This window comes from Populus alba, chromosome 17 (assembly GCF_005239225.2).
Source record: "Populus alba chromosome 17, ASM523922v2, whole genome shotgun sequence".
In the NCBI taxonomy this organism is placed as follows: Eukaryota; Viridiplantae; Streptophyta; class Magnoliopsida; order Malpighiales; family Salicaceae; genus Populus; species Populus alba.
In genome coordinates, this window is record NC_133300.1 from 8,079,938 (window position 1) to 8,101,859 (window position 21,922).

General features: G+C 34.1%; 1 protein-coding gene across 1 annotated transcript; it reads right to left on the bottom strand.

Moving 5' to 3' along the window:
- Positions 1 to 1,847: 1,847 nt before the first annotated feature.
- Positions 1,848 to 21,100, bottom strand: LOC118048717 (probable acyl-activating enzyme 16, chloroplastic). Its single transcript, XM_035058516.2, has 18 exons — positions 20,700 to 21,100; positions 19,460 to 19,651; positions 18,103 to 18,217; positions 17,237 to 17,324; positions 16,305 to 16,516; positions 15,281 to 15,399; positions 14,013 to 14,162; positions 13,841 to 13,908; positions 7,854 to 7,959; positions 6,901 to 7,059; positions 6,493 to 6,546; positions 6,333 to 6,413; positions 5,748 to 5,885; positions 3,823 to 3,982; positions 3,208 to 3,287; positions 2,934 to 3,079; positions 2,287 to 2,344; positions 1,848 to 2,204 (listed from the first exon to the last, which is right to left on the bottom strand). Exons 1-18 carry the CDS (start codon positions 20,925 to 20,927, stop codon positions 2,112 to 2,114), a joined length of 2,247 nt encoding a protein of 748 aa, XP_034914407.1. The 5' UTR covers positions 20,928 to 21,100; the 3' UTR covers positions 1,848 to 2,111.
- Positions 21,101 to 21,922: the final 822 nt, after the last annotated feature.

A 21,922-nucleotide genomic window follows, 5' to 3' on the forward strand; every position in this document is an offset into this window, starting at 1 on the left:
GATGGAAAGATCATTGTTTGCCATTGATTTCTTCAACTTAAGGTTAAAAGACAATTATTTATCAACACTCTCTTTGGTCATGTTATCTTCAACATGATTAGATAACTTTGAACTTTTGCTTTAACCAAACTCCTTCATGTTTTTCCGCCTTTCGAGAAAGTTGAACATAAGATAAATAACAATAATCTATTTACTTTCTACCCAATATAAAATATTTTCATAATCATTTTGTATAAACTTCAAAATTAATGATTATCTAAAATCTTGTAAAGAAAAAAATTAAAGGCATACTAATATGATTTCTAAAGTCTAGAAATTCAAACTACCATTCTCTGGCACCTCAAAGAAAGTTTTCCTACTTTTTAATGATAAGAAACCTTGTTGAAATAAAAATAAGCTTTTAACTTTGGCAATCACTTAATAAATCATTTCTTAAAAAATCTTTCATCATAGAATTAAATCTCATCAAATTCAAGAATAGGTTTGGTCCACCTCGAGGTGAGTCTCTAGGCAAGTTCTTCTCCTCATCATGATTCTTATTTGCATTATTCGTCAGCCAATCTAGATCTATAATGGTTTGCTCCAAATGATCTTGTGTCTGCTCCTGAGTCCGCACAAAAGGCCTCCACTCCTGCATTGCAGAGTGGGTTGCTACCGTCTCTTGTCCATCAAAGAGACCTAATACCCTCCGTCTCTGTCCATCAAAGAGGCTACCTGCTCTAATACCAATAACACGGTATATAGTATAGTTAAAAGTTAGGGTTCTCAATTTATCTAATTAATAGAAATCCATATAGCCTAGGAAAATAGTAAAATATTAAATTAAAAATCCTAAACTAAATATGAAAAAGAATCTAAATACAATAAAGGTAAATAAAAACAATCATACACGTTAACTTATAAACTTTATTTGAAGGTCTTCGTGATCTTCAGTCATCATAAAATTTTAACCCAATAAAAAAAAACATTTAGAATTTTCTATCAAAATTTCAACTTGATTCAACTATCAAATTAAAAATTATACTTGATTTACTAAATTACATCTTAGACTCTTTAAAACCTAAAAAGTAATAACCATTAATCAAATAATACAACAAGCATTACCATGCCAAATATATGAAACAAATTTCCCCACGTCACATTAACCCCTTCACTTGGATGAACCCCTTGGATTTAGCATCAGTCTCCCTTCCAACTCTCTGACTAGCCAGGAATGATTGAATAAGATTCGTCAATGCCTCCGTTCGCAAGTTGAGTTGCTCGGTTTTCTTATTTTGTTCCAACCATCGCTATTTAACTCAACCAAAGATTCCTGCCATCTTTGTTAATCATCAGCTATAGATTCCCAAAGTTCCGGATGAATTTCTTGCATCTGTTCATCAAGCTTCCTGCAGTGCTTTTCAACTGCTTTCACGTTATTGTTTTCCACCATTACATGAGTTATACAACGTCAGAGTTAGTTCTCGGCCTTGGATAGGCTCTGAAACCAATTGTCAAGGTTAGAACTTAGCAAGTTATTAGAAGAAAGTTCAGAGGAAGAAAATGGAAGAAAAACAGAGACTAAATGTTACTTTTGATCTTATTACTTGTCTTCCATGAAAATGCTTACAATGCTTATATACACATAAGCTGCTTATTCTTCAAACAAATTAGCTAATTCTCTTGTCAATCTTAACATTCAGCAGATGAATCACTTGTGGATAGTTCCCGTCAATCTTGTTACTAGTCTTATTGAATCAGCTTTTAGCAGCAGCCTCCACTTCTCTTTTGAACTATAACAGTATATTTCACATGGCAGATTATTAAAAAACAAAAAACTAATTGGCAAAACAAAAGCAAAGCGCATGTGAAAAAGTTAGATGCTCTTGGTATGAATTATCAATAACTGGAAACACCAGTTTAAGCCAATATAAAAAATATTTCATTCCAATGAGTATCATCACTGAAGTGGATAGTTTATTATTCACAGATTAAACTGTTCTAATCACTTTATTGCCCATTTGACACTCATTATTGCAGGTCAAGTACAGGCACATATTGTGTCTACTTAATGAGGGCTTCAGACAATGCTTTTCCATATTCATCATCTTTGCACGCATTTGATACATCAACTACTTGTAGAGATCAGCTATCTGTTCTTTGTATAGTGCTACAACTTTGTCTCTTCGGATTTTCATCGTTGGGGTCATCAAGCCGCTATCAATCTGCAATATAAAATATGTAATTGAGCAAAATGGCAGATGTTGCCTAAATGGGAGTGCCACTAGACTCAAGTGGGAAACCTACTGTAAAAGGCTCATCGATAACAAGGATTGGTCCAATTTGAAAAGAACACCCTGATGTCCTGCTTGTAAGAGCATGGGATTGAACAATGATTAGTACATGATAGAAATAAATTCAATTCTTCTCCAAATACTCCAAGACTATTGCATCTATTATAAAGGAACAGAGAGCTTCCTGATAAATAGCTTTCATAAACACAAATGCATAGCTATGCACAAACAAAGAAGCAATCCCCACAACAACCAAATCAAAGGAAAACATAAGGGTAATCCCCAAATTGAAGTAATGATTGAGAAACTAGTTTGTTCTTAAACTAGTTAGTGATAAAAGAAAGATATGAAGGAAAGTAAAGTCTTTAAAAATCTCTAGCAATGAAATCAATTTCTACATTTTTTCTTTGCCATCCCCTGTACTTTTGATCCCACTCTAGCCTCAAAATTTCCCAACGCAGATTGCAAGTGCAGGAAAATATCACAAGTGTAATGTTTCATCTTCCATCACTTTGCACCACCACCTCTCTAGGCACAAAACTCCCTTGTCTTTCCATTGCACCCACAGTATCCTTTTATTTTGTTCTAAACTACCATAAGAACTATACAAAATGTCTTTATAGATCAGATTATTCAGATTATTAAGTAAAAGAGTGTTACCACTTCCTCAATTCTTCATTTAGCAGGCTGGTGATCTGTTTCTTACTCAGCTCAGTGGCATCTGGATCTACAATGGACCTCTTTTTTGCAGCCTCTAGTACCTCATCTTTGTTGGGAACAACTATAGCTCCAAGACGACGCTGATCCTACAAACCATTTATGATAGTATGTATATAGACTACCAACTTACAAATGGAAAACCATAGGTGAGGACTAAATTTGAAATGTGCCCAAAGGTGCTCAAGACTTGAGGAAAATGATCATTGAAACAAACCTGGCCAATAACAACAATCTGTTGAATAAGACTACTCCTCATTGCAGCTTCTTCAAGCTCCAAGGGCTCAACATTTTCACCTATATTTTCTCCAAACAAGTTCAGAAGTAGAATTTATGATACTCTTGATAGGCAGAATGATACACGGGAAAAGAAAACCTGAGTATGATGAAGATAGAGTATTTTTGGTCATGGGAAAAGGCAATACCCATGCAATATTATATCTCCATTCAGAAGAAAATGAAACTCAGTACCACAAGCAAGAGCATAATAATTACACAAAAACGTTGTTATATTTTGGTAATTATCTGTAGATTGGGAAAAGGTACACTACAAAAAAAGAAGCAATTAAATAGAAGATTGAAATAAGCAATGCTCATGGAAAATGGAACTTTTTGACGCTGCTAACACTGCTAACATCTCTAGATGAATTTATAGAAGATAAAATGAGAAATGGTAAGACAACAGGGTCAAATCTCATGCATTTATCTAGAGACCATAAAATATTTTCATGCTATTTTTTTTTAGCATCTCACTTGTCACTTTTGAGAGAGGAGAAAGAGAGTTGTGGTCACAGCAGTGGTATAGAAGGAAAGCCATATTCTTCCAGTATACCTGTCAAAAGAACTATAGTATCCTTAGCACGGCCTTCAAGAATAATAACCCCTCCACAGTGATGGCTTCGCCCTCTTGAATGGTAAGGAGCTATCCAACCTATATCACCACTGTTTAGCCAACCATCCTCATCTACGGCTTGCTTTGTGGCCAATGGATTCTAGTCAAAGATTAGTAAAAATGTGTTCCCTTGAATTAACTAAAATTGTGAGAAAGAAATAGTCTCTTGACACAACAATTTAAATACAAACTACAAATTGAAAGCATCAGAAACAAAATTTTACAACTTGAATAATAATGCTTTTTAGTGTACTGTAATGGGAATCTTAGTTTTACAATCCAAACTTATACTATTCATCTTCAAACCATGATGATGATCGCAACTGCATTTTCAGATGTATATTATCTATTTTCGTCACCATGATTGTTATGTAAACTCACAGGAATTTTTTAATCCAAGAAAATAGGCTAGTGAAACATATTTAATGATTGCAAATATATGCCAACAACCATTATATTTTTTACTGAAGATCAGAAAGAACTATCACTACCATGGAATAAAAGAGTAACAGGTAATTTACTACCAAAAACAGGAAAGAGGACTCAAGTAGGATGGACAACACGACAACAGATCAATTCTCAAATTTAAGGCCATTGACAGCAGAATGGTTGGTCTCTGTCCCTAAACAAACGCAAGACTCATTGTACTTACAACTGCTTATTAATGATATAAGGTCCTCACATCCTTTAACTACACTTCTTTGTGCACAATAGATAGAACTAGCACTGTTCTTAGTAAGTGAGCTAAGAAGACATTTCAAAGCTAGACTTTTTTTTTCCTTTTTTGGATTTTTGGTGCTCCTGGTGAAACATAGCATATCCCATGTTTGAAGTCCTCTTTTAATTCATCAACATGATTCATAACACTGGTTCGGAGGCAAGCCATTTCATTACCCCCCCCCCCCAACCCAACTTTCAAGGAAGAGACTCGGTTTGAGATGAGTGTCCTAGCTAGTACACTGTGTTTATCATGCCTATTCTTTAAGCCAGCCAAAAAAGATCAAGGATGGAAAAGGTCAAAGGTTCTATATGTCAAAAGAGTACTTTAACAGGATTCAGCTATATTATTTGTGTTAGGAGTACAATATTAGAAAACTTTTTTTAAAAATGGAGAGTTTTGTATGTAGGGATATGCTATTCAGACACGGGTTGCAGTATTTTAGATTGAGGAGCGTAGTTTAACTTTAGTTGAATTAAGTACATTCTTAATTAAAAATATTCACTGAGAAGCTAGTGAGGCTTTTCTTGCAGAATCACAAAGTCCTCATTTCTTTTGGGTTAAAATATATTTTACCACAAGTCGTACACATGTATAAAGAGACAAGAATTCAGAATATCCAACAAATAAAAATAAGCTTCAAAATTTCAACGACAATGTTAAATAATGTTTCATAACAAGTTTGCAATGTTTTTAGTGTTAAGCTCCATTGGAACCCCTAATGCACAAAAATCATGAAGTTCTTACAGAGACTCTTAAGAATTGAAATTAAAGAAGCATCAAATCAACCAACTTAATAGTATTGCTGGAAAAGTCAAAATTGTGGATACTGATCAGACAGCTTTGAACAGTCCAATTCAGCCCCCAAATAAACCCCAGTTTACTCTACTTGTATCCAAAACTAAAATCCCAACCCTGAGCAGAGGGCAACCTGAATTGATCAATATTTGAAAGTATATCAAGCAGAATAGTTTATATAAAACTCAGAACCTCAGAGAACATTCTGCGTGCAATATGATATCATGAGTCGGCTTAATTTTTTGATGTTTCACAGAAAGGAAAAATATTATCAAACTATTTCATTAAACATCAAAGCATTCCTTCCAGTTGCTATTAATAAACTGTCTTCTCTTGAAGCAATTATTACCTTGTAGTAGCCTTTCATCACTTGTGGCCCCCTAACTTTTACAATCCCTTTCGAGCCATGTGGAAGAGCTTCGCCAGTTTCAGCATCTACAATCTTAAATTCTGTATGCCGAATTGGAAGCCCAATTGAACCAAGAACCTTCAAAATTCAAATTCACGACAGCATTACATCCATGCAAGCTAATGGTAGATTATATATATATGATTCAAAAAGTAAGGAAATAGACTGAAAGTAGCCTATGAGGAAACAGAAAAAGAAGATACATGCAAATGCTAAATTGCAGATGTTGGTTCATGTAAGTTCAGAGAGACTGGAGAATATAAGAGGGGGGGGGGGAGAAGAAAGAAATCCCTCTTTAACCATATGTACCACATTCAAGAAAGAGGACAAATTAACACTAGTGAACAGCTAGAAGTGCATAACCACTCCATACTGATGTGCTAAGTCAGCAAAGATGTCATTTCTAGGACATAGTGTATGGGGCTGATGTGCTATAGGTCTCTCTCCATGATTCCACCTATAAATTTTGGGATTATTGAAAAAGTGCAAGAGTTTCAACAATCTAAAATAATGGATGTATCTTACATTGTTGCTAGGTCGTCGAGCAGCAGTAACTGGAGATGACTCCGTCATACCATATCCATTCTGCACTACAACACCAATTGCCTGTGCACATGTAGGAGTTCTATAAGAGACAGTATCAGAAATATCTTGTTTAAACAGTCAAAAGCAATAAGCATCAGACCTCAAAAAACTTGTCAACATGTGAAGGTAAGCTACCACCTCCACTTACGCCAGCCTGCAAGGTAGCAGATATTTCTAAGTGCTAAAAAAGATCTATGTATATAGTTAAGCAAAAAGGAGTTCAACAACATAATAGATATTTCTTGTTGAACAGTGACCAAAAAAAATAATCATCGCAGCCTCAAAGGAAAATATCCACTGTCTAGCTGGCATCATTTATTTTTAGGAGGGAATCAGTTCAAAGCCATCAAATGCATCTTCAAGTATCGAATAAATTGTTTCAGAATTGGCATCAACTCAAAATCATTTTTTCAAGAACCAAGTGGAGAGGTCCAAGAAAAATTGTTCTATCAGATAAAGGAGAGCTAATAATGAAGCATTAAGTCAAACAAGAACTTGTTAGATAAACCTTGCTTATTCCAATTGCTGAGTGAATTTTACTGTAAACAAGCTTCTTAGCCAACATATGTACTGGCAACAATATTGCAGCAATGATTCTTGCCCATAACCAGTCCAACATTGAAACAAAATACGATGGTTCCTTCCTAGACCTCACAAGATAAGTTCCCTGCCAAAGAAAATAAAATTCAATTAAGCAGCAAATTGAGTGGTAAAGTAGGTCTCATTCACAACCCTGATCGAAATTGAAGCAAGGAATATATTGAGCATGAAACTAGGTGTTAATCAATTTGAAGCAGGGAAAATAGAAATGTTATTAAGAAGAGCCAAAAGAGCATCCAACATGCAATATATCTAGACATGGATCCATGAATTATTGGCACCCAGCCTCTTTCATCAAGAAAATTTGGTCCAGGAAACCGGCAGCTAGATCAGTTTGTGTACTGCAAGCAAAGCATGTTTTAAGATCACATCCTATGGAAGCATTTAAGTGTAGAGCAGAGCCAAAAATAATAGGCAGGCTCCCACTGGATTTCATGAAATTCTCTGACACTCAGTGTATGAAGCAGTGCATGCCAGTGTGCTTGAGCAGTTCTATGGTAAAAAGAGAAGCAGTTACATCATGTAAGAGTCACAAGAGCAATATTAACTTGGAAGCAGATGGTAGCAATGGTATATCTGAATTTGTTCCACTGATTCAATTATATGATAAAAAGAATTGAATTGATTATATAGTGAGGGTTACTGGAGAGGTAACTATACATGTCTTTTATCAAAAAGTAAATCTCCTCATAACAAGAAAAAAAAAATGTTAAAACAAAATCAAGAGGTGACTTAATCATCCTTCAAAAATACATGAAAACGTAATAAAGTTGGAGCCTAACAAATTTTTATTTACATGCTATGAAAATATAGGAAATAGAGTGAAGAAAAAATGAGGCATACAATTTCAAACTATCAAACCTCATAAATTCTCTTCATCTCCATGTATGTCAAGCTGATCTTTATGAACATAAATGCAAGAATCTTACGAAGAGTGGAGCTTGTAGAAAGCTGTTTTTGTATCCCACTGTACAGTTTGAGGAACACATGAATAAGAAAATAATTCACCTGACCAGGAGGAGCATATGGTACAACAAAACAAAACAGGCAATTCATGATTCAATAACATAAGCTGCTCACTACAAATCCAGTGGTAAAAGAGAAGAAACATGAAGCTGCAAATTTTTTAGAAGGGTTGCACTTAGTTCAACCTCTCCCTAGTAATTAAGAATTTGGGCTTCTTGTCAAAGAGATGATGATGGGAACATCAGACCCAAGACACGGTTCACATGTCTATATAATCAATGATGATAAGGGATAGCCCAACCCTTGTGTTATTGGATTAGAAAATTGGGCTCATCCAAGCCCAAATTATTAGATTTTATTTATTTTTATTATTGGACTTCAATTTATGTTATTTTATTAAACTTTTATTAGTTAGTGGGTTTTAAGCCCAAATTGATTATGATTATGGTTTTATTATTTATATGTGATTTTCTGGACATTACGATCAGTTTTTGACGATTAAATAAAAAATGACAGACTTTTCCCTCCCTGAACTCTCTTTTCTTGTTGGTTTTTAATTCTTAGCTTCTTTTTTGAAAACTTCTTTCTTTCTTGCTTTAATTATTTTTGTTCATTGTTCCATATCAACTTTGGTATTAGAGCTTAGAGTTTTAATTGTTCTTACAATTAAACAATCTATGGGCTTGTTCAAATTCATTGATATTCAATCCAGTTCATAAACCCTAGATTTTGTGGAAAGCTTTCAATAAGAAAAAAAAAATATAGCAAACAAAAAATTGTTTTGTTTGCCTTTTCTAGTTTACAATCAAAATCTAAAACCAAAACAAAAGGTGTATTTTTCATCTTCTCCACCAACAAGTCATCCATCCGAGCAAATTCTCCCAACAGCCACCAAGATCCACAACAATTCAATTTGTCTTCAACAATTGCATCTCTCACAGTGGTGCCACCATAATAGATGACCCACTACCACATTCAACTTAACAGATAGTTGCGCCTCCACAACCGCAATATAAGATAAACAACACCATAAGGTGATTAAGGTTTCTAGTTTTTTTTTTATTTTTCAAATCTTTTTGCTTACGCTTTTTCTATTACATTGTGAGAGTACATATACAGAGATGCAAAATATTTATTTACAGGAATTCCATGATTCTAGCTTTTTGACATATTGGTTATTATGGCTTGATTTCCATAACTCCAGCTCTTTGACATATTGGTTATTATGGCTTGATTATCTCTTGCTGAGGAGATGGTTGTAACCGAAGGATTGATGGCATGATTAGTGGTTGGATTCTTTACAGCTTGATTTTCTCTTGTTGATGGAACAGTTGTAGCCGAAAAAGCATGATCAATGGCTGGATTCTTTACACGCCCCCTCAAGATGGGCTCACCATCAGTGATGCTGATCTTGGTTCGCAGATGGGTGAATCTTATGCAAGGTAGTGCTTTAGTCAGAAGATCTGTTAGTCAGTCGTGAGAGGATACATGATGAACCTGAAGAAGACCTTTTGTAACATAGTCACATACAAAATGCAAGTCAATAACGATGTGTTTCATTTTGGAATGATGAATACGATTGTGGTTGAGTTGTGTGGTGCCCACATTATCACAGAGAATTTTAGAATGTGTGGAACAACCAAGTTGAGTTCTTGAAATAATGAAGAGAGCCAACCAAGTTCTGATACAGGGGCAACTAAGGCTTTGTATTCTGCTTTTGTTGAGGAGCGAGCAACTACACGTTGCTTTCTTGTGCTCCACGAGATTGGATTTGGTCCTAGTACAATAATGTAGGCACTGGTGGATGTACGATCATCTACATTCCCGCCAAATTCACTAGCAACACATCAACACCACTCATATTCCAAGTCGGTGCACGTCAGCCTCCATTTCCATGTCATACTATCACTTTTACATTGGCGCCATGCTAGCAGAACACTTCCACATTGGCTCCACGTCAGCCGAACACTTCCACATCAACACCATGTCATATCTTTGCCACATCAGCAGTAGCAGATTCTAGAATGCTCCCAAGCAATCTAATCAGTAAATCACTATACCTTTTCATTTATTGAATTTTACTTTTTCTAGTTTTGCACTTGTCATTTAAAATTGTCATTGATATTACTTTTGTGCCTAGAAAATTCCCACAAAAAAATCTCACCTTACATTTTTATCTGTTAATTTTTGCTCATCAACCTTTTTTTTTTGTCATTGTTATCTATTATCTTGACCTCTTTGATAATTGTGAGTCCTTTCATTGACCTTGTGTTTGATTAATCATTTAAACTTAAGGGTCTAGCATTGTATACTTAAAAATTTATTGGTGTATTTTGTTCTTCATTAATCTCCACGTTAAAAAAAAAAAAAAATAGCTTTATTTTTTTATTGTGATTTTACTTGCAAGAACCATTTGTGATCTCAATTCCATTTCTAAGTTAGTGTTGTATGCATTTGTGTCATGATCATCTAGTGTCCAAGCTTAAGTTTACACTTACCGTAGACCCGACCCTTAGTGATACTCTTCTGGCTATTTAAAAGAAACTGCAAACTTAGATGAGCAACATGTTTAAAAGAATTGAGCCCCAAGAGAGTTCTCGAATAAGACACATTATGGGCAAGTTCACCCTGAGCGCCACCAATATGTATCATTTAGATTACTCTAAACGCGATGACCTTGATGAACAACTCATGAGTCCTAACAAAATAGAAGCTCCTGCTCTTGATGGCCGTCATGACCCCTGGATATTTGATATGTGGATTCATGAAATGGATCAATTATTTGAGCGGCATAACTTATGTAATAATAGAAAAGTTAGATTTGTTAAGATGATGCTCTTTGATGAAGCTAAACTATATTGGAGAGATGTTAAAGGATTGTTTAGAGATGAGAGGTAAACCTATTATAACTGATTGGATCAAGATGAAACAAAAATTACAAAAAAAGTATCTACCTCAGTCTTAAAGGAATAAACTCTTATATCAATGAAACAGTCTAAAACAAAGTTTAACAATTACATTATGAGATTTGTCATACGGAAAAATAAAGCCATGACTTTGCGTAGATTTTTTAAATATTTGAATGATGATTTTATAAAAGAGGTTAGGCTCAAAAGTGTTTTCACTCTTGACCAAGCCTATACTATAGCACAAGATTATAAGTTGCTTATAAAGAGTCGATGGACAAAACATCAGGACCCTTTTAGGATGCTTTTTAGGTCTCAATTTAGAAATAATGATTCTTTATTAGATTCTTCACCCAGCAAACTTAATCCTAGTAGTGCCTAAATTTATAACAAAGATAAAAGGAAAAGAGTCGTTAATGAAATGTCTCGGTTGAGTTCAGAGATTCAGTGTGTTAAATGTCAAGGTTTCGGTCATGTGTTCTTTAACTGCATCTTTAAACCCTTAGTCGTTCAAAAACATAAGGACATAGGTGAAAAGAAAAATTAATGTGTGCAAGTGTATGAACCCAATCCTAAGGACTTTAGTAATCTAGATGAGGGGGATGTGTAAGAAGATGGACTTAACATTATAAGTCCAAATGAGTCTGAAAATAAGGTTAATTAAAAAAAATTATGCTTTAGTGGTAAAGGAAGAAGTTTTATGAAACTTTTTAGTGGAATTTCCCGAAGAAGTAAATATGATTTTAAAAGAGTCTCATGATATTAGTCCTCTTAAACTACCTGATTCCCTACCCACCATGCTTGACTTCCATCATGTCAAAGGTTTAGAACAACATGCTCCTCACCCCCTTATGCTTGATGCCCAGCAAGTCATAGGTTTAGAACAACATGTTGAGCTCCATGATCTCTTACCCCTGACACGTGATGAGGAAGATGAAGATAATCATAATTTACTAGGTTATGTCCAGACTATATCTAATACGGCTTCAAATAATGCTTGTTCCACTCCACACCCTCAGTCATATAGTGTTCATAGTTACAAACCTAGGAAGCTTGTAGATCTTCTTGTCTCCTTACTCTAAAATGTCTGATTCAACTGAGCCTTTTGCATGTAAAGTTTATAATTTGCATGTTGAGATCATAAAACATGTTCAAGTAAGTAACGAACAATACAAATTTCGAGCTGATTTACATAAGTATCATAATGAACTTAATGTTGGAGATTATTTCATGATACAAATTAGACTTGAATGGTGTCCTTTGAAAATCGGTCAAAAATTGCAAGTAGTGCTAGACCATTCAAAGTGTTGCAAATAATTGAATCAAATAATTATGTCATTAAACTGTCACTCAACTTTGATATTAGAGCTCTACTTTTGACATGAAAGACCTTGTTATATATAAAACACAATAGCCTATCACTGGTGATCCTTTTGAAACCTCTTCCTCGTTATCCTTATCTTTGGCACAAAAGAAACATATTAATGTTATTTTGGATGCACAAGTTGTTTTTTCCAAGGATGGTGAACTTCAGTGAATCTCAATACATGAGCTAGATGACCAAATTCAGATTGTACTTGAATTATCAAAGAGACATCACAGAAGCTTGATCATAATCTTTGGAAAAATTATCGGAGACACCTTGACCTATACTCGACAGGGTCGAGTTTTTGCTACCTCAGGAGAGTTGACGAGAACATTAGACCCAAGACATGATTCACACATCCGTATGATCTATAATGATGGAGGATAGCCCAACCCTTGTGTTATTGGATTGGAAGATTGGGCTCCTGCAAGCCCAAATTATCAGATTATGTTTATTTTTATTATTGGACTTCAATTTATGTTATTTTATTAGACTTTTATTAGTTAGTAGGTTTTAAGCCCAAATTGATTATGATTAGGGTTTTATTATTTATATGTGATTTTCTTGACATTACGATCAATTTTTTATGATTTAATAAAAAATAGCAGACTTTTCCCTTCCTAAATTCTCTTTTCTTATTGGCTTTTCCCTTTCTTTGCTTTTAATTTTTAGCTTCTTTCTTTAAAGCTTCTTTCTTTCTTGTTTGAATTCTTTACTTCTAAAGAAATAGTATTTTGTATGTAAGCCTCCCCCACATCCACCTACCCTTGCCTTTCAGAATACAAGAATGGCTTAGACTTATCAGCAATCAAATCCACGGCTAATTTAAGTAGCTAGTGAGTCATATTTCATTTTTATCCCAAGTCAGCAATTCAGTATGAAAACTAATCATGCTTTATATATTGCAAAGTAACCATTCAATGATCATAGCTCCAGTGAAAAAAATTAAAAAGACAAATAAAACAAAAAATATCCCAAAGAATGATTGCAGCATTATTCAAATCAAAAGCCATAATGACACAAAGTCTATTTTATTTAATATATGCTCGGGAATCTTTCACATGGAGAATTTATTCGAATGATAAAGAAACACTAAAAGGTATGCCGACACTTTAAAACATATGTGAAATTTGCCAATCAATGGGTGTTTGTGTGTGAGTGTGTTACATATATAAAAATGTGCATATTTTAAGTTAATAGAAATATGATGCTTTCCAATGATATTTTATCAACTTCAAACAAATCCTTGACCCAAATTAAGTGTTAATCCTTAGGATGGGTCTGCCTTCTCCCTTTCTATTCTCTGTATAAGATTGGAAGTTAGACCATATAAAATGCATTGAATATTCACTGAAATCCATTATTTTACTTGGATCGATCTTTTAATAAATTGGCAACCAGTGGCTTGGATGATATTTTTACAATCACTAGATAGGTAGTTTTTTTTCTCTTTTGCAAGTTTCTTGACCTTAATAAATGAAATATTAGTTTCCATGTGAAGTATCAAGCAAAAAAAAGCCCTACAAATTTCTCCAAGTAGCGATGCATTAGATTGATGTAATATACTAGATTTGCAGCAAAAAAAATAGGATAAAATATACTGGACAAACCTGTAAAGAGTCTCAAATACTAAAGGAACAGTAATCAAGTAATGTGGCTGATATTGTTGCAGATCAACCTATGAGTAAAATTCATTGCAATTAAACCATAGTAAAAATGAACAGCCTATACAGTAAGTGATGGCAACTGATAAGATATTGTATCATTTTGAAAGGTTAATACCTTTAAATTCCTGACAGTTGTGTATACTTGCTCAATTCCATGTGTAAATATGAAATACTCAGCAGCTCGCTCATATGCATGCCAAGGTGGAAGCATACTCAGAAATCTGTCTCCAGGTTGAGCAGGCACAACATCCCACAAATTATTTATCTGGAAAACAAGGGAAATTGTTAATGGACTCAACATTAAGGTAACCAACTTTTGATTTCAACTGTAACTAAAGACCCAATTCAAAGGGCCCTACTTTGTTTTGAAAGCCGTTGTCATTCTCAGTCAACTAAAGGCCACCTATGAAGCCATAAATCTGAAGAGCATGTCACAACAAAAAGATGGTCTCCTCATTATATTTTTGATAAAGGGTTCCGATATAGCCTTGTGGATTCTTTCATGTTTGTTTGTTTATGTCATGGTCATGGCCTCATTCTTCTTTTATATATTGATGACCACATTCTCACCCATAATGATTTTTCTCATTAGATGAGAATCTCAGTTTTTTTTTTCCTGGCTTGCTCTTCCAAATTCAGTGTAGCAGTTGAAAATTTTCCAAGTAAAAGAGGATAAACAACAAAGGAAATTTACATGTTCGTTTGTTTTCACTGAAATTGAGAGAACTTGTGTTCATTGGATACCATGAAATATCAATAAAGATAAAGGACAGGACAGTTCCTATAAATCTTGTACATCTTCAAAACGAAATAGCAACACACACACAATGATATACTGTAACAGTGTAATGGTTCGACTGGATTTAGATCCCAATTGAATCTCTAACCATTGACCTCCCTCGAATGGTTTGATGAAGAAGGTGGACTTTTAAAGAATTGAATTTGAATTTGAGGCATGAGAAATGAATATTCATTGAAGAAACAAGGATTTCTCTTGAAGACAAGCAGAATAGGATTAAAATAAGGAGCTCCTTTCAGCTTCCTAGATTAATGCACCTTCAAAGGATTGAGTGCAAGGGAATATCATAGCATGCTTGATGAGGCTAGTTGTACAGTGCAAGGTTATTAGGAAAGGTGAGCTCGGCAGATAATGATCTGGGAAAAGAATAGCTCTTTTTACATATTGAGAATAACTTTTGGTTTAAGTGTATACACTAGAGTAGAATTGAGAATTAGTTCTTTGCTAGGATTAAAAAAAATATATATATATATATATATCATTAGAAACGAAGATTTGCAAGAGAATAATTTGGAGCAGGGAACATCAACCAAAAGTTAAACAAATAAAGGAAATAAGCATAAAGATAGAGAATAACTACAAACCTGGTGCAGCAGATTCTTATGAGTAAGCATGACACCTTTTGGATTTCCAGTGGTTCCACTAGTATAAACAAGTGTAGCAATATCGTCAGAGCTTATTGTTTCATATTTATAGTGCTGCCCTGCAATCATAAGATAGAAAATTCATAAGATAATCAATCAAAGGAAAGTGAGGTGTTGTTCTTTTTTTCCCCTCTTTTTTTTTCAACTAGTATAGAACTATATTATTTCGCAAAAAAATAATATAAAGTTTATTTTGTGTTTTATATGTATTTCACAGTAACATACACTAAACTGGACAGGCAGGTGAGCTATATAAATTGAACACAACACCCTCCACTAAAAGCAGCACAATGATGCAATCACTGCTTGACAAGTGATATAAAAGTTTACATCTTCCTTGTAACTCTGTAATATCGTGAACAATGATGACATGACAAACAATAGTGACAGAGACAGTTTTCTTAGCCTCGTTGTTCCACAAACTGGCTTGCACATGCACAAACACAAAAACTACAGATGTATTGCATATGCATGATCGGCTAAATAGAAAGTAAAGCCACTTTGAGCATAAAAATCACCACTAATGCTTCTAATATGACCAAAACATACTAACAAGCCAATTTGAGCAGCGTGGCAATTGAATTCATTATTAGATTCTTGTTTCCATCCTAACAAATACCTCAACTGCACAAGCTTGGAACCATGAAAAATATATGGAAATTTTGTCTGATACACATGGATCTACCTAACTGGTTATGAGTTGCATCATGATCCAGGCATAAAGGAAAACTGTTTCAGCGTTTGAGTTTTCTCAAATATTCTGGCATTCTCCCTACAACATATAAGATGCTTTAAGTAGTCAAGCGTTAACAGCAGTCAACCAACAAGAAAACCTCTTCATGTAATATGAAACGGGGATTTAAAATATAAACTCAAGGATCTCACAGGAAGAAGTGTGCTAGATGATTCATAACATAATATATATATACACTCTTCATATTTATTTTCAAATTGATCTACTTACTCGCATCATCAGAGTCTGAGAAAGCTTTACAGCTCTCTTGCCCCAAATCTATAATCTCCTTGTAACTGAAAATAGGTATGCCCTCCATTCTGTTGATGGCAAGGTGTGACTTCTCTCCCCAAAGTAAAATGACAAATCTGGGAGCTGCCTTGGAACAAAATGTTTCTACAATTCGATTGAACAATTCAGGATTGTCCACTGCAAGTGCAACACTGTAGTAATAATTCAGAAAATCAGCAATACCACTAGTGCAATCATAGATTGAATACAAAAGGAATCCTGAAACTCTTGAAAAATAATTGTAATACCATTATCACAGCAATTCGAATATCATTGATTAAAACACATTCAATGCATATTAGGCAAGTGTGTCTGTAGGTGTTTTATGGAACTGCCAAAACCAACCTTGTCTGACCCAATCCAAATCGACAAATTTTTTTAGTGTATGACAAGTCTGGCCAGTTGTAGAAAAGCACAAGCTCAGTAGCTTAGCGGGGGTCACAGAATAAATTTACAAAGACACCATTTTATTCTCATCTTAGTACTTGAAAGTTAATACTCTGAGCCAAGTACTAACCAAAATACAAATTTATTCATTTTTTATTTTCTGCACTATCAATAGCACTGCTTTCTCTATTTTTCCTGTCAATGTGTCATTTGTTTCTTTATCTTCTATATCCTATAGTTGCATTACCATAAGCCCAAGTCTTTCCCCGTAATTTCAAATCCTAAAGCCCCTAACTTACAAGCTCTACCCCCAGAATTAAGGAAATGGCAGGAGGAGTATTGAAATCCTGTATACACATTTCCTTAGCTTCTACAAAAAACTAAACTGGCTTACAATTAATCTATGAACACTTAACCATCCTCAGTTATCATCCATGTATAAATGTAGAAATGATATACATAAAATGGAAGGTTTTCTTGCAAACCTTTCAGAGTGAATGTATATTTGTAATAGCTCTTCAATAGATGATCTTGATCCCCTCACCACATCAACTGCTCCCATGGCCATCATACCTAGGACAAATATCAATAAGATTTATAGAAAATTAAAGGTATGACTACCATGCATCATTGTTTATGCGTCAAATGAAATAATAAGCCAACAAAGATTCTTCAAAGAGGAGCACATGGACACTGCAAAATGGAACACCTTCTTCCCTTCCACAATTAAACACCTTGGACATTCAGGCTTCTTTTTTATTTTAATGATATCCATGTGTACAGGCAGCATTTTAACAATGAATTTCCCAGTTTCTCTGGGCCCAAGAACATCGTTGAATCCATGATTTGTTCAAGGAAAAAAAAATATCTGGCACATACGGATTAAAAAGTTCGATAAAAAATGTTCAAAGTTTCTAAATCTGTCACATTTTACCTTTTAGGAGCACTATGGCATCTTAATATATATAAAGAATTTTTAAGCCTGTAGGAAAGGCTCCAAGCGGCTATTGAAATATTATATACTAGAAAGTGGCTATTCAAAAGTTTCATGTACTCAATGATTGCAAATTACAATTATCCATTTCCTTGCAAATGATTTGTAGTGGTAATAAAGAAAAGGGTCAAATTATTTTATTTTGAGTTCTTTACTCCAGTATTACGAACAATGACAAACACTAGCCAAAAACATCCTGCTAGTGGCAATAACCCTCTAAAGGTAAAACTGAAATGCTCTTGCAATTTGAAAATGCTAAGACATAAACCATAAGGGATGGGGGAAGAGAAAATTATAGGATAAGGAAGACATACATTGACTAGCAATAAGGAAAACATATTTTAAACTGCAAGGTACCTTGATCTGTAACAAGCCACCGGTATGAATTATCAGCAAAAAGTGCAAGTTTCTCATCTGGCTTAACTCCAATAACCCTCAAGCCTTCAGAAAAATCCAAAATTTCCTGCTCCAACTGCAATTTTGAAAGAAAAGGAACTGTTTGATGAGAAAGCAGTTAATTTAATCAAATTAACTTGTTTTCCAAGAACATGAAAGAACTTTCATTCCATATCAGGCAAAGAACAAGGGTCCAATTCAAAATATGGTACAGACCAATCAGCAGGAACGAACCTTCACAATTTATTACAACAAATGGAATCAATGGATACTCTTTTCTTCAAATAACAGTGATACTGTATGCATATAGATCAAGTATCATACAGAGCAAGCAACTCACTTATAGATAAAACAAATATAGAATCAAATACAGAAAAATTTATGTTTTTTTCTTTTCTAACATAGAAATGGAGCATGTATCTTTTAATGAAAAATTTATTTTCAGTATAAGGACCTGGAACCTGGTTGTGGGAAAGGACCTATTCTCTTACCAGCCCAATTTTTCTGAGGTTGTAAGATCATTTACTTCATAACAATTAACTTCATCCATTTACCTCATTTTGTTACGATTTACTGTGGAAATGGAAAAATGCAGAGAGCTGAAGGGAGCGCACTTCCAATATATTTGTGTTTTAAAGAGGATTAAGAAGTAAGAGCATTAACAATTTAAAAGTAAAGCATTTGATGTATAGTGTACATAAATCATTATAAGTGCATCATATTTTGAACTCCAGAACTAGAGTAATCTGTTGAGATTTGATATGGTCCTATCAGACCAAAGAGAACACCATCCATCCATATTGCTTAATAATGATCGATAGTCCCCAGGAAACCTTTAATAACACTGCCAATATTTTCTTAGTGCTTGACCAAAAAAAAATATGATTTCCCTGATTCTTGATCATTTTTATAAAGCTCAACCTCATCACAATGAACCATAAAAGTTTCAAATATCCTCAAGTAAAAGAACACACCCATAATGGAGCACAGTATCCATGTTTGTGTCTGCAAATTCCGAGCTGACTTAAAATCATGTAAAAAGCATGCATCTCAGCAGTGCATATAAATGTAGTTAAAGAACTGATATGGGTCATATAGCTAACATGACATATATTGCACCAATTCAAATTTGTTATGAATTAAGTTCATAATCTTATAGCTCCAAGCACTATACTGGAAAGTGATTTTTGTATACATTCAATCACTTGAGCTGAGTGTAGAAAGAACATAAGTGACACTGAGGACATAAATTGTTGCTTCACGTGCTTCTCAAGGAGATACATTATCACAACAAAATAAATTTATATTGGAAATTCACCTGTTTATATGTCAAACTTGTAGGTGGATCATGATATGGATCCACCACTGCAATCCGATCACCATATTTCTCAGCTGAAGACCTCCAAATGTCAGGAACAGCTCTCCAATCATCAGAGGTCAAGGCACCATTGCTGGAAACTAGGGTCCTTTCTAGGTAAGGTGAACACCTTCTTATCTTAATCTCCTCTGTCTAAAGGAAAAATCATAAGGAAAAAAAAACCCCATAAACCTAAGCACTCCTAATCATATTTCCTGTGAGTATACAATAAACTTTAAACTAAAAACAAATTGACAGCGAAAGCCTTTTCATTAATCAATAAAACAGCATGCTCATGACATGATATTACGGGAGGGCATTACGGAAGCTGGTTTCTCTTCCTTTAATTTCTCAACTCACAGGCCCACTTTTCCACAATTGAAATTGCCTTGTCCGGGTAAAGAGATAATGCTGCCATACCCACATGACCAATGAAGTAAATACCCATGGAAAACGTACTATGTTGTTGTCACAATAACTACAAGAAATAGAAAAATCATTCAAAAACAGAAGTTCCTCGCCAAAAAAGTTGGTGTCTAATTAGTTGAAAATCAAATATGCAAATATTATTCCGCAAATGTTTAGAAATAATGAAATGGTCCAACAGCAGAGAGAAATTCAGGCCAACAGACTTGAAGGCCATTGAAATCAGAATGACATTGATGAGAGGGTGGCACAATTATGTAATAAGATATATTTAGTGCTGTCATGACATAAGAGCACTGAAGGACCTACATTCCAAGAAAACAGTTGAGACCCTGGACACAGTTAATCCACAACTTCCGCAAATCCCAATTGGCCTAAAATCTCAATTACACTTTGAATTTCTTGCAAGAACAAATATTTCCAACCTAAATTCCTCGTACAATCTCCTATTCCCAATTCATTTGACAGCTTATCTAGTCAGAAATAGAACTATTTCCAGATATTCAATCGTACCAAAAAAACAAGAACATAACTGATAAGACATTTTATCAGCTGTTAACAGCTAAAAACAAAAGCTAAAGAGTGATGGGCATCACTTCATCTAATAATAGCACAATTCTTAAGAACATAACAGAAATTCACACCTAAATACAAAAGAAAAGAAACGAGTTTGCACATATAAAACATCACGTAAAGAACCCACCAAAAAAAAAAGATAAATCACAAGATATGCTTGTTTCTATACAAGCTAGATTCAAAAGGGTACATGAATTACCTTGGTTTCGCAAGAAAGTCGAAATCCTCGACGTGAAGAGAGCCCATTACTGAATCTTTTATGGAAAATCTTGGAGTTCTTGAAATTATAATGAGGGACCAAGAATTGAAAAGCAGCATGCATTTTACTGAAATTAGTACCACCAAAATTAGAGCTAAAAGTTGAAGAACCCGTTGACATTCGATTCGTTGGAAAGGAAGACACAGAAAGCACTGTGGCAGTAGTCATCGGATTCACCAAAGCAGCAATCACCACTAAACTGACACAGACAGATGTTGATCAGTGTGTTTTAATGTGTGTGTAATAAATAAATATATGAAGAGTTAAAATAAAAAAGAAAAAGAAAAGAACGAAAGGTAGCGGGATTAGCGGGCGATAGAATTTATTTTGATTTTGTTTTCAGTGGGGATCTCTGTGTCTGTCACCAAGGGAGAAAATATATTGGTGTTGACTTGAGAGTATTGTATAATCTTAGTCCCTATATATTTATTACAATTTAACTTTGGTCCCTAATCTTTAAATCTCTTGATATTACTCTTAAGGAGTCCTATCGAACCATTAAATGGTGAGTAATTAACCGAATTTGATGAAGTCTACTTTTTTTTCCCTGATATTTTCTTTCAAATTTCTATACATAATAATCACACTACTTCGCAAGACTTTTAATAAGAACTTGCGCATGCTTTACTTGAAATCTTATTTCTAGCACATTATTTGCTTTGCTTTAGGTTCTATTTTATTTTTTCATCACTATATGATAATTCTTTGTACTATCCCTAGCTTCTAGTATGATGGATTGTCCAATCCATATAAGATATAATACTTTAACTATGAGTATCATGATTTTATCATATAAAAGATATCTTATGTGATTGAGATTTTGATTTATCTTTATAAACATAAAATTATTTTGATATATATTTAATGTAGAACCGCAATGTACAGATAATAGAAAATTATTTACTTTCTAAAATTAAAAAAAAAAAGTATCATATAATGATTCAAAAGCAGCTCAATTGTTAGCTTTTTCTAATTATTTAATAATGAAAAATTATTAAATACTTTTAATGTAAAAATATATGGTTATTCAAGTCAAACAGGAATTTACAATCTTCAGTAATAATTCTAGATCTCCATGTTAGTTGCTCTCCATGTATATAGCAAAACACTCGAACGAATCTCAGCATCCCATCATCTTAAGGATGTTTTCCTCTTCAAAAGCC